At 51.8% G+C, this 13,078-nt stretch overlaps 1 protein-coding gene across 1 annotated transcript in view; it reads right to left on the reverse strand.

Moving 5' to 3' along the window:
• The window catches only part of PAX7 (paired box 7), a 77,190-nt gene that overhangs the window by 38,913 nt on the left and 25,199 nt on the right, over nucleotides 1-13,078 (reverse strand). The window contains exons 3-4 of the mRNA XM_064397378.1: nucleotides 5,253-5,418; nucleotides 3,851-4,044 (exon numbers count right to left, since the gene is read on the reverse strand). Of these exons, the coding sequence (XP_064253448.1) occupies nucleotides 3,851-4,044; nucleotides 5,253-5,316 (258 nt within the window). The 5' untranslated portion in view covers nucleotides 5,317-5,418. The remainder of the gene's footprint in view (nucleotides 1-3,850; nucleotides 4,045-5,252; nucleotides 5,419-13,078) is intronic.

Below are 13,078 nucleotides of genomic sequence, written 5' to 3' on the forward strand. Positions count from 1 at the left end.
ATTATTATTATTATTATTATTATTATTATTATTATCATCATCATCATCATCATCATCATCATTACTATTATTACTATTATTATTTAATTACTATAAATAAATATATCAATATAATAATAAATATAATGAATATAATGAATGAATGTATTAATATATTATTACGTTTATATAATAAATATAAATAAATATAGAAATATAATAAAAAATAAGAAAAAAGTAATACATAAAAATAACAAATTAATAGATTTCTATATTATTATCATTATTATAATTATCATTGTATTTTACTTCATTCTCAATTATTGAACTCTCCTTATCTCAACACACAAAGTTTTTTACTTTTTTTTTTTTTACTTTTTTTTTCCCCCCCATTCCAGGGCTGGAAGTGAGAAACGGGTGCTGGACAAGGAGCTGGGTCAGGCTTAATTTCCAGCTGGGCTTAACCCCCCACTGGCTCAGCCCAGCCGAGCTGGTGTTTTCGGGTAAAGTGTCACAAAATCCATCGCTGTGGGTGAAGTCGTGGGAGCCAGAATTCCCAGCCGAGCTCGGGATGGAGGCGGAACAGCCTGGGAAAGCCGGGGGCTCCAGCTGAGCTGGGCTTTGCACGGCTGGAAAACCGGGACTAAGCAAATCCCGCCTGAGCCCTGGGCAGAGCTCCCGCAGGATCTGCCCCGAGAGGGAGCACGGCCGGGGATGGACCCAGAGTGGCCACCCCAAATCCCTGTCTGGGAATGGGAACACTGAGGTGGCCATCCCAAATCCCTGTTTGGGAACGTGAACACTGAGGTGGCCACCCCAAATCCCTGTCTGGGAATGGGAACGATGTGGTGGCCACCCCAAATCCCCATTTTCTCTTTGGGAATGGGAATGCCACAGTGGCCATCCCAAATCCCCATTTGGGACTGGGAATAATGTGGTGGCCATCCCAAATCCCTGTTTTCTGTTTGGGAACAGGAATGCCACAGTGGCCACACCAAATCCCCATTTGGGAATGGGAAAACCGCAGTGGCCATCCCAAATCCCCATTTTCTCTCTGGGAATGGGAATGCAGCAGTAGCCACACCAAATCCCCATTTTCTGTTTGGGAATACTGCAGTGGCCATTCCAAATTCCCATTTTCTGTTTGGGAATACTGCAGTGGCCACTCCAAATCCCCATTTTCTGTTTGGGAATACTGCAGTGGCCACTCCAAATCCCCTTTTTCTTTTTAGGAACAGGAACGCCGTGCTTCTCCTCCCGGGCTCCAGCTGTGCCAGCACAGCCCGTGGATTCCAGCTGGGACACCCAATCCCGGGGTAACTGGATAGGGAGCAAAAGCTGGGAGCTCCCGGGCCCCTCTCCTTGTCTGAAGTGCCAAGAAATCCCCTCCTGCTGCTGCTGCAGCCACGGGGGAAAGGAGAAACCCGGCCAGAGACAAATCACCCTCACCCTCAGCTCCCAGCGTGGTTTTTCCAACATCCTGAACCCCCTCTTTCCTCCCTCCTGAACCCCCTCTTTTTCACCACCTGAACCCCCTCTTTTTCCTCTCCTGAATCCCCTCTTTCCACGCTCCTGAACCCACTCTTTCCCACCTGCTGAACCACATCTTTCCTCCCTCCTGAACACCCTCTCTTCCTTCTCCTGAACCCCCTTTCTCCTCTCCTGAACCCCCTTACCCCCATCCTGAACCCCCTCTTTCTTTCCCCCTCCTGAACCCCATTTCCCCCCTCATTAACACCCTCTTTCCCCTCTCTTGCATGCCCCCTTTCCCCCTCCTGAACCCCCTCTTTCCCTCTGGCTGGTCCTTCCCCCGCAGACAGGAACCTCGGGCAGTGGGAGGGTGGAATTTTCCTGGGATTTCCCTGGAATGCCGCTGCAGAGCCGGATTGCGCTCAGCTCAACTCATAAATTACACAGAGCACCCCAGAAAGAGACCCTCCAAAACTTCCCTAGAAGAGGACAAATCCACGAGTTCTTCATCCTGCTGGGAGCATTTCTCATCTCCCTCCACTAGGAACAGCAGAGGGCTTGGAAAGGAAGGAATTTTTTGATCAGGGAATGTAAAGCAGCCGGGAAATAACCTGGGTTAGGCTCTCAGCACACAAAGGGAACAGACGAATTTCCACACCGATATCTTGGCCCTCGCATGATTAAAAGCGTCGGGAAAATGGGAATCTCCCCTTCCTGGGGGTGCAAAGCTCTCTTTTCTTCAGGCCTGCCAGATAAAGGATCCTCTCTTTCCCATACAAAGGGCTTATGGGCTCAGGGATATCTGTCCCCAGCCTGAGCCTGGGGGCAGGGGAATTTGGGATTGGGATAAGCAGAGGAAAAGCCACGGTCTGGTCCTTTCAATGAGCCCCTGATTCTGCAGGACTGGGCAGGAGAGGATGAAGGGAAATGGAAATTGCAGGATGGCCTTCTCTGCGCCTGGGGCTCATCCCAGGCATCTCATCCCCGCCTTATTCCGTGGGGATAAATTGCACTTGGGATCATCTGAGTTAATCCCGGGCCCTGGCCCAGCTAACCCAGGCCTGCCTTTCAATCCCAGGCTGTATCCTCTGAGCCTGAGCCCAGTGCTCTCAGAAATCCCTTGTCAGAGGGATATCTGCCTATTCCCCCACAAATGTCCCTGTTTGGAGCAATATCCAGCCCCATGCCAGGCACATTTCAGTATTTTCCCGTCCAACCCCATGCCAGTCAATATTTTAATATTTTCCCATCCAGCCCCATGCCAGTTACATTTCAATATTTTCCCATTCTGCCTTGTGCCAATCACATTTCAATATTTTCTCATCCAGACCCGTGCCAGTCACATTTCAGTATTTTCCCATTCTGCCTTGTGCCAGTCACATTTCAATATTTTCTCATCCAGACCTGTGCCAGTCACATTTCAGTATTTTCCCATTCTGCCTTGTGCCAGTCACATTTCAGTATTTTCCCATCCAACCCCATGCCAGTCACATTTTAACATGGTTTTCCCACTCACAGCCAGAAGTGTGGGGCTTGAACCATTCCAGAGAAGCTGCAAAGTTTTCCTCTTTCCACTGACACTCCGTGTTTGTTTTCACACCCAGACTGCTGCACCTCAACCTCCCCACCCCTGGTGTCCCTGTTTGTTGGACTCCTCTCCAAACCTCTGCAGCTTTTCCATTCCAGGTGCCCACCTCGTTTCTCCTCCTCATTCCAGATTATTTTGGTTTCCCATCCTGAATAAACTGATTCCTCTGAAACAACTGCTGTCCTTCACTTGACTCCATATCCCATGAGTGACCAAGAGTGGAAAAAAGGGGATTTGGTGTCCCTCAGGATAAGGACAAGTCCTGGCTGCTCATTTTCAGTTCCCCCTGATAACAAAGGTGAGCTTGGAGACTCCTTTCCTCCTCCACAGCTCACCCACGCCCCGTGCAGGATCAGCAGCATTGTCTGCACGAGTTTCCCCAAATCAAACCCCAAATCTCCACCTCTGAGCTCAGCAGACCTGGAGGAGCTCCAGGTTGTGCCTAAATCTGCCCCCCAGGATGAGCTGGAGTCCACCCTCAGGTGTGCTGCCCTTGGGGTCACACCCAGCACCGGAGGGGCCCCCCTGCTCCGGGCTGGTGGTGAGGGGTGCTCCAGGTGTTGGGGATCCCCTCACCCCAGCCTGGCTGTGGGAATGACCAGCGCTGGGCTCACGACAGAGCTGCTGCTCATTAACAAACCAACTAATTGCTCTCCCCGCAGCAATTCCTGAGCACAACAACAACCACACCACCACCAACCCCATCCACACCAACCCCAGCAGCCACCATCACTCCGCGGTGCCGGCTCGCCGCGACGTCCCGGAGTCGTCCGCGCTCGCGGAACGCGGAGAAGGCTGGAAACGGGCACCTACCTGCGGGGAGAGGCCGTTGCTGACGGGGTTCATGTGGTTGGCGGGGGCTGTGGCGTTCATGAAGCTCTCGGAGTAGCTGGAGAAGCTGTGCCGGGCGCCGTAGGCCGAGCCGGAGTCGGTGGCGGCGGCCAGGCCGCCCTGGTGCATGGTGGAGGGCGGCAGCGGCTGCGGCCGGTGCACGGTGCTGCCGCCGTCTGCGGGGACACAGGGACACCAACGGGCTGGGATCCCCCCGGAAACCCCAGGACACCCCTGGGAGACCCTTGGAGATCCCCAAGAAACCCCTGGGAGACCCCCAGGAAACCCCCAGGAAACCCCTGGGAAACCCAAGAATGGCAGCTTGGCCATCCTGGGACCCAGCAGCTCCATGCTTGGCAAAAGTCTGGGTTTTGACTTTGTTTCCTCCCCCAAAAAAGCCATGAATTCTTTGGGAAAGGCCAAAGGCAGCTGGAATTGACAATATTCCTTCCACTGGAATATTCCTGCTTCTGAACCCCGGAACAGAGATTTACCCAGAATGAGGTAAAACCCACACAATTTGGGTAAATAATAAATTGGGTAAATCCCCAATTTACAGGGTAACTAATTAACAATATTCCTTCCAGTGGAATATTCCTACTGTTGAACCCCAGAATGGAGATTTACCCACAAAGAGGGGTCGCCCACACAACCCCCAATTTTCAAGGCAGCTGGAATCAACAATATTCATTCCAGTGGAATATTCCTGCACAGAATGGAGATTTACCCAGAATGAGGTAAATCCCACACAGTCCCCAATTTACAAGGCAGCTGGAATTAACAGTATTCCTTCCACTGGAATAGTCCCTCTGCTGAACCCCGTAACGGAGATTTGCCCACAATGAGGTAAATCCCACACAATTTGGGTAAATAATAAATAATAAATTGGGTAAATCCCCAATTTACAGGGTAACTAATTAACAATATTCCTTCTGCTGGAATATTACTGCCGCTGAACCCTGGAATGGAAATTTACCCAGAATGAGGTAAATCCCACAAAACCCCCAATTTACGAGGTAACTAACTAATTAACAATATTCCTTCCAGTGGAATATTCCCACTGCTGAACCCCAGAATGGAGATTTACCCAGAATGAGGGGTCACCCACACAACCCCCATGTGCTCCATGTCCAAAATTCCAGCCATGGGACACAGGGACACAGCCAAAGGGATGTGGGATAGAGGAAAACAGAGGAATTTCCAATCACTTGAGGAAAAACCCCAATTTCCCAACTAAACAAAACCCACAAGAGGCTCCCAAGGGTGTCACAGACCAGGGCGGCCCAAGGAGAGAATCGCGGGCTGGTTCAGAAGGGACCCCAAAGCCCCCAAACACCGCCCAGCCCGGCCCAGGGGAGCTGGGGGAGGGCAGCAGGGGGCTCACCTTGGGAGATGGTGGTGCTGGGGTAGGAGGACTCGGGCAGCTGGTACGGGGGCAGCGCCGGCATTCCCGTGGGCGGGAAGCCCCCCGGCAGCAGGTGGTTGAAGGCTGCCAGCTGGTTGGCTCCTGCCTGCTTGCGCCAGCGCGCCCGCCGGTTGCTGAACCACACCTGGGGGGAGAGAGAACACCCCGTGGGTGACACCTGAGCAATGCCTGGCACACCTGGGGGACAGGGAACACCCTGTGGGTGACACCTGAGCAATGCCTGGCACACAAACACCCCATGAGTGACACCTGAGCAATGCCTGGCACACAAACACCCTGTGGGTGACACCTGAGCAATGCCTGGCACACCTGGGGGGAGAGAGAACACCCCGCGGGTGACACCTGAGCAATGCCTGTCACACCTGGGGGGACAGAGAACACCCTGTGGGTGACACCTGAGCAATGCCTGGCACACAAACACCCCGTGGGTGACACCTGGGCAATGCCTGGCACACCTGGGGGGACAGAGAACACCCTGTGGGTGACACCTGAGCAATGCCTGGCACACCTGGGGGACAGGGAACACCCCGTGGGTGACACCTGGGCAATGCCTGGCACACCCGGGGGACAGGAAATGTCCCATGGGTCACATCTGAACTCCACCTGTCACACCTGCCAGCAGCACCTTCTGGCCAAAGCCAGGCTCGAGCTGCTCCCGGACCAGGGTAGGTCCTTCACCCCAGCATGTAGAGGTGAATCCCCACTGCCCCTCCTCACTTCCTCTCCCTGCTGGCCCCAAACCCCAGCCCCGTCTCCCCAGGATTTCGGGTGGATGCTGCTCCCAGCCAGGGGATGGACAGGGGTTCACAGAATGACCAGGTTGGAAGAGACCTCCAAGATCATGGAGTCCAACCCAGCCCCAACACCTCAGCTAAACCCTGGCACCCAGTGCCACATCCAGGCTCTGTTAAACACACCCAGGGATGGTGACTGCACCACCTCCCTGGGCAGCCATTCCAGAACTTTATCACTCTTTCTGTAAAAAAAAATTCTGATATCCACCCTATATTTCCCTTGGTGCAGCTGGAGGCTGTGTGCTCTGGTTGTGTCAGTGCCTGGAGAAGGAGCCCAGCCCCAGCTGAGCACAGGCACCTTTCAGGAGCTGTGCAGAGTGATGAGGGCACCCCTGAGTCTCCTTTTCTCCAGGCTAAGCACCCCCAGCTCCCTCAGTGGCTCCTCACAGGGTTTGTGCTCCCAGCCCCTCTCCAGCCTCGTTGCCTGCTCTGATGTGCTCAAGCTCTCAAGGTCCTTCCCAAACCGAGGGGCCCACACCCACGGTGGGGTTTGTGTGTCCCCAAGTCCATCCCCGGGAGATGCCCCGCTGCCACCTGGCCGTCCCTGTTATCTGCGAGGCTGGGAATTCTGCCGGAGGATTAAGCGCCATAATAGCGGCACTGTTAGGAGGGATAAATGGCCAGATTAGCATCGTGCTCGCGGTGTTGGACAAGCTCGAGAGATAGACCCGCCCCGCAGGGAGTTCGGGGTTGGCTCCTCCCAGAGCCCTGCTGAGCCCTGCCCTGCCTCAGGATTAGATTTTATATTTTTCAGGTTCTGTTCTGCTTTAGTGTGTGGGTCTGGGCTTTATTTTAGGAATGGGAAGTAAGAACACCGGGCAAACAAACCCCCGGAGCAGTCGGGATCAGCGTGGCTTAAAGCAGTGCTCCTGTAAAGCTGAGTCACAGCACAGCTCTGTCCCTCGGAAGTTGGGAGAGCAGCCACCAGCTCCCAGGAAAGAGATGGAGACTCCTCGGGATAACAGCCCTTAAAAGCTTCTCCAGCTTTTCCAGCCTCAGTGCTCATGGCATTGCACCAAGCTCGGTGCTGGCACGAGCCCCAAAACACTGCCCTGATGCCTCAGGTTTAGATTTTCTATTTTTCAGATTCTGTGCTGATATCTCAGGTTTGGCTTTTCTATTTTCACATTCTGTGCTGATATCTCAGGTTTAGATTTCCTGTTTTTCACATTCTGTGCTGCTCTAGTGTGTGGGTCTGGGTTCCCATCAGGGCATGGCGAGCTCTCTGCACAGAGCAGGGAGACAAAACAATTCCTGCTCCAGCTGGGACCAAGGACAAATGATCCAAATCTCAGCCCAGGAGCACAAACACCGTGGGCTGAAGAGAGAAAAACAGGATGGGAAAGAGAGAAAAAGAGGATGGGACTGCATGGGCTAAAGCTGGAACTGGACAATTAACTCCAATCTGCAAATGGAGCAGAACTGATACAAGTGAGAGACCCTGTGACCAGTGGGGCATTTTGGGACCATTTGGGGTTCATCTTGGGTTCATTTTGTGCCCATTTTGGTTCATCTTGGGTTCATTTTGTGCCATTTTGGTTCATCTTGGGTTCATTTTGTGCCCTTTTGGTTCATTTTGGGTGCAGCCCTGGCTGGGCTCTTGCACTGCCCAAGGTGGATCCATGAGGAGATCCTTTCAATAAATCCCTACTTCATTCCTTAGCTCTGTCCAGTCTCTGTTCCAGCTCAGCCTTCCCAAGGCATCCTCAAGAGCTCTGCAGCCAGCCCAGAACGGTGCTGCAGCCTCTGCATTAAAATAAACCCAGCCTAAACTCCAGGGCAAAGCTGGGCTCAGCTCTGCTGCTTCACTGGCAAGGCTCCAGAGGAGGTTTTGTAATTCCTGCTGCTCAACCCCAGAACGGAGATTTACCCAGGATTTGGGGTCACCCACACAACCCCTAATTTATGGGATGTGCTCCTAGGGGTGTGGCAGCCCTGGTGTATTTTACTGGGGGAAATCTCCTTCTGCAGGGTAAAAAGGGTTTCCCAAGTGTTTTATGGGGAGCAATCCCATTTCTGCAGGGTATAAAGGGTTTCTCAAGTGTTTTATCATGGGAAATCTCCTTTCTGTAGGGTAAAAAGAGATTTCCAATTGTTTTATCGGGGGAAACCCCCTTTCTGCAGGGTAAAAAGGGTTTACCAAGTGTTTTATCAGGGGAAATCTCTGCAGGGTAAAAAAGATATTCCCAAGTGTTTCATCAGGGGCAATCCCCTTTCTGTAGGGTAAAAAGGGTTTCCCAAGTGTTTCATCAGTGGAAATCTCATTTTTGCAGGGTAAAAAGGGTTTCCCCAGTGTTTTTTTGGTGGAAATCTTTCTGCAGGGTAAAAAGAGCTGCCCAAGCTGTCTCGTGGGCTGGGTTTGCTCCATTTCACCACAGAGGGCTCTCAGGCTTGTTCTGTTTGGGGTTCACGAGGATAAGCTTTCAGGCCAGATGAGAATGCAGCTGCTGGGCTTTGGGAGGCCTCAGGAGCTCCAAAACACGATTGAATTTCACAGCAATGGGAAAAAATGGAGCAAAAACCAGGAGTGGGGGAAACGCCCCCCCTTCCATCAGATTCCCGAGCTGCTCAGCTCAGAGCAGGAGCTGCGCTTACAAAAGGGCTCCCACACCTTGGGGGCCAACCTCAAACTCTCTTCCCCAAATCCTGCAGGACCAACTCCAAATTCTCTTCCCCAAATCCAGCAGAACCAACCCCAAACTCCCCCAAATGTGCAGAACCAGTCCTTAACTCCCTTCTCCAAATGGTGCAGAGCCAACCACAAACTCCCTTCCCCAGACACTGCAAAATCAACTCCAAACTCCCTTCCCAAATCCTACTGAAAAAACTCCAAACTCCCTTCCCCAGACACTGTACAACCAACCCTAAACTCCCCCAAATCCTGCAGAACCAACTCCGAACTCTGTTCCCCAGCTGCTACAAAATCAAGCCCAAACCAAACTCCCTTCCCCAAATCCTGCAGAGCCAACCCCAAAATCCCTTCCCAGACACCACAGAACCGTGGTCCCACAAGCCCCATCACGATCCCAGTCTCAAAGTGGGCACCTTTCTATCGAGTTCCCTATAAAGGGTTCCCCATTCCTGGGCATTGTTCTTACAGGAAAAGGCAATTTTCACTCAGGGGGTTTTGCCTCCCCTTTGTGCCTGCTGGGAAGGGTCCCCTGAGTTTCCCTAGGGGTTGGTTTGGGGTTCCTGGATCTGTTCCCTGTTTTTGGGGTGCTCTGGGGTGCTCTGAGTTTGCTCTAGGGTTCCTGGATCTGTTTCCCTGCTCCTGGGGTGCTCTGGGGTTCCCTGTGGGGTTCCTGTGGAGTTCCCTGGACCTGTTCCCCATTCCTGGTGTTGCTCTGGGGTTTCCTGTGGGGCTGCTCTGGGGTTCTTGGATCTGTTCCCCGTTTCTGGGGTTCCCTGTGGGGCTGCTCTGGGGTTCCTGGACCTGTTCCCCGTTCCTGGGCTGCTCTGGGGTTCTCTGTGGGGTTGCTCTGGGGTTCACTGTGGGGTTGCTCTGGGGTTCTCTGTGGGGCTGCTCTGGGATTCCTGGACCTGTTCCCCGTTCCTGGGTTGCTCTGGGGTTCACTGTGGGGTTGCTCTGGGGTTCTCTGTGGGGCTGCTCTGGGGTTCCTGGACCCGTTCCCCGTTCCTGGGCTGCTCTGGGGTCCGTCTGAGCCAACCCCGCTCCCGGCGGCCGCGGTGCCTCAGGCAGGCCCAGGCCCCATTTCCCACCCTTTTCACACCACAAACACCAGGAACCCCCGGCTCCCTTCACACTGTCAGTGAGCCCTGGGAGGTTTGTGGGGCCCTGGCAGCTCCCTGGCACCGAGCCCTGCTTGCCCAGAGCCCTCAGCAGGGTGACAGAAATGGGTCACTCGCATGCCCTGGGCCCCGAGGCAGCGGGGCCAGCGGGGCCGCGGCTCCTGGCACCCAAATGCCCCAAATCTGGGACAGGGCTGAGGGAGAGCCCTGAATGGACCCTGAGCACTTTGCATTCATCCAGCCCTGTCCGTGGAAGGTTCTGGGAGCGGGGAGCAGCACAAAGGAATAAAGAAATAACCTGAATAACCTTTTGTGTGCCCTGGTCATGCAAAGAGGATCCCCCGGGCCTTTTCTCATCCTGCACGGGTGCAAATTCCAGTTTGGAACTGGGGCTGTGGGCTGCTCTGCTCCTGTCCTGTCACACTCCCACAGCTCGGGATTTCTGGTGCTTAGGGTGAGAAATAAACCTTGTCTTTGCAGAGGAAAAGGAGAGAAATAAACCTTGTCTTTACAAAGAAAAAGGAGAGACATAAACCTTCTCCTTGCAGAGGAAAAGAAGAGAAAGAAATCTTGTCTTTGCAGAGAAAAAGGAGAGATGTAAACCTTGTCTTTGTAGAGGAAAAGGAGAGAAATCTTCTCTTTGCAGAGGAAGAGGAGAGGAATAAACCTTTCTTTGCAGAGGAAAAGGAGAGAAAGAAATGTTCTCTTTGCAGAGGAAAAAAGAGGAATAAACCTCGTCTTTGCACAGGAAAAGGAGAGAAAGAAACCTCTTTGCAGAGGAAAAGAGAGGAATAAACCTCCTTGCAGAGGAAAAGGAGAGAAAGAAATGTCCTTCTTGCAGAGAAAAAGAGAGAAATAAACCTCTTTGAAGAGGAAAAGGAGAGAAACAAACTTTGTCTTTGCAGAGGAAAAGGAGAGAAAGAAACCTCCTTGAAGAGGAAAAAAGAAGAATAAACCTTGTCTTTGCAGAGAAAAAGGAGAGACATAAACCTTCTCCTTGCAGAGGAAAACGAGATAAATAAATCTTGCAGATGAGGAGAGAAATCTTCTCTTTGCAGAGGAAGAAGAAAGGAATAAACCTTTCTTTGCAGAGGAAGAGGAGAGGAATAAACCTTTCTTTGCAGAGGAAAGGGCTGGGGCTGGAAGAGCTGCCACCCCACAAAGATCAAGATCCCAGTGCAGAGATCAGCACATCAAAGTCCAACACCTGAAGCAAAACCATGGCCAAAATCCAAATCCAGGCACAGAAAGAGGAAGAGGAAGGGAACCTCAGGAATGCCAAAGCCACCCCAGCGATTCCTGACCTCCCCAAAGGAGGGAAAGTTATTTTTCTTTTCCCAGCCAAGAGCCAGAGGCTGCAAATCCACCTGGGATGAGGTGGAAGAAGATGTGGAGTGAGATGTTCTAGGGTGGGACAGGAGGACTTGGCTGCCCTGGGGTCTGACTTGTGTGCTCAGAACACAGCTCAGAACTGATTTGTACCATTTCATGACCCGTGTGAGGGGATTTTTGTCTCATTTACACTTTAAATCTGTTCAGGATTAAAATCCACCTGTGTGAGAGCGGCACCTCCCGTCCCGCTTCCCCCACCCGGTGTAATTCCTTTGTTTTATCAGAGATAAAAGGATCCTCGGGATCCTTTTACAGCCAGGTAGAGCCACCCTGGGGATGAGCCTTTTTGGTCTGCAGTGTTGGAGAAGAAAGGGAAGATAAACTCCAAGGGAGAGGATTATCAGCCAGGAAATCCAGTTCCTAATTACGCTCCTCCTGTGACTCCAGGAAAACTGTTGCTTTTGGGATTGAAGTCAACCAATTTGAGTCCTTACACAGGTTAAACTGAGGATAAACCCCCTATTTTTCACATTTTGGGCCATTTCCACACTCAGCCAGCTGAGATTGAGGCTCTTTCACTCCAGAAGGTGCCGGAGCCAGCGCGAGACCTCGGCGTTTGTTGGAGCCAAACAAACGAGAAATGATAACCCTAAAAAATCCACCTGCCTCAAAAGAGGCTCCCAGGAGTTTAAAGCAGCTTTTCCCACCGAGCCTGGCTGGAGGCTGCAGCCCCACGAGCATGTGCCATTTGTTAATGAATTATTTCAATATATTACTATATTCTCTATTATTATATTATATATTATTCTATGTTATAAATATATTCTTTTATGTTATTTATTGTTAATAAATCTGTTTGGTTTATTATACGTTAATCTATATTATTATATATTATAAAGATTTCGTTATGTTATTTATTGTCAATAAATCAATTTTTAAGTTTTTCATTTTTCAAATTTCATGGCCCAAACAGGTCCATTCTGCCCCTCATTTCTAACCCCGAGAAGAAAAAGCAGAGCCTCTGCAGCTAATGACGTTTGCAATTCCTCCCCTTCCCCCAGCTCAAAGGTGGCTGGGGCCTTTTATGCTCATAAATCATTTTATTGGTGGTTGAAATCCCGAGGCTGGAGCAGCTCGCTGTAATGCGAGGTGCACTTCAAAGGGAACCTGCCTTCAGTTCCCGCCTGCTCGGGGTTTATCAGCCCCGAAAGATTCCCTGCCACGGGATCCTGTTACACCATGGCGAGCCTGGCGTGGAGCCTGGCCCGCTCCAGCCGCCACGGAGGAGGGAGAGGAGGGAGAGGAGGGAGAGGAGGAGAGGAGGAAGGTTGGGAGCTGCCGGGGAGGTTTCTCCAAGACTGTGCTTACAGAAGGGTTCCCACACCTTGGGGGCCAACCCCAAACTCCCTTCCCAAGATGCTGCAGAACCAAACCCAAAATATCTTCCCAAATCCTTCTGAAAAAAAACCAAAATCCCTTCCCCAGCTGCTGCAGAACCAGACCCAAACCCCCTTCCCCAAACCCTGCAGAACCAACCCCAAACTCCCTTTCCCAAATCCTGCAGAAACAACCCAAACTCCCTTCCCCAGACACTGCAGAACCAAACCCAAAATATCTTCCCAAATCCTACTGAAAAAAACCCAAAATCCCTTCCCCAACTGCTGCAGAACCAGACCCAAACTCCTTTCCCCAAACCCTGCAGAACCAACCCCAAACTCCCTTCTGCAAATTCTACAGAACCAACCCCAAACTCCCTTCCGTAAATCCTGCAGAACCAACCCCAAACTCCTTTCCCAAATCCTGCAGAAACAACCCCAAATTCCCTTCTGCAAATCCTGCAGAAACAACCCAAACTCCCTTCCCCAGACGCTGCAGAACCAACCCAGAATTTGGGGCCGGCCCTTGGAG

This window comes from Passer domesticus, chromosome 22 (assembly GCF_036417665.1).
Source record: "Passer domesticus isolate bPasDom1 chromosome 22, bPasDom1.hap1, whole genome shotgun sequence".
Taxonomy (NCBI): domain Eukaryota; kingdom Metazoa; phylum Chordata; class Aves; order Passeriformes; family Passeridae; genus Passer; species Passer domesticus.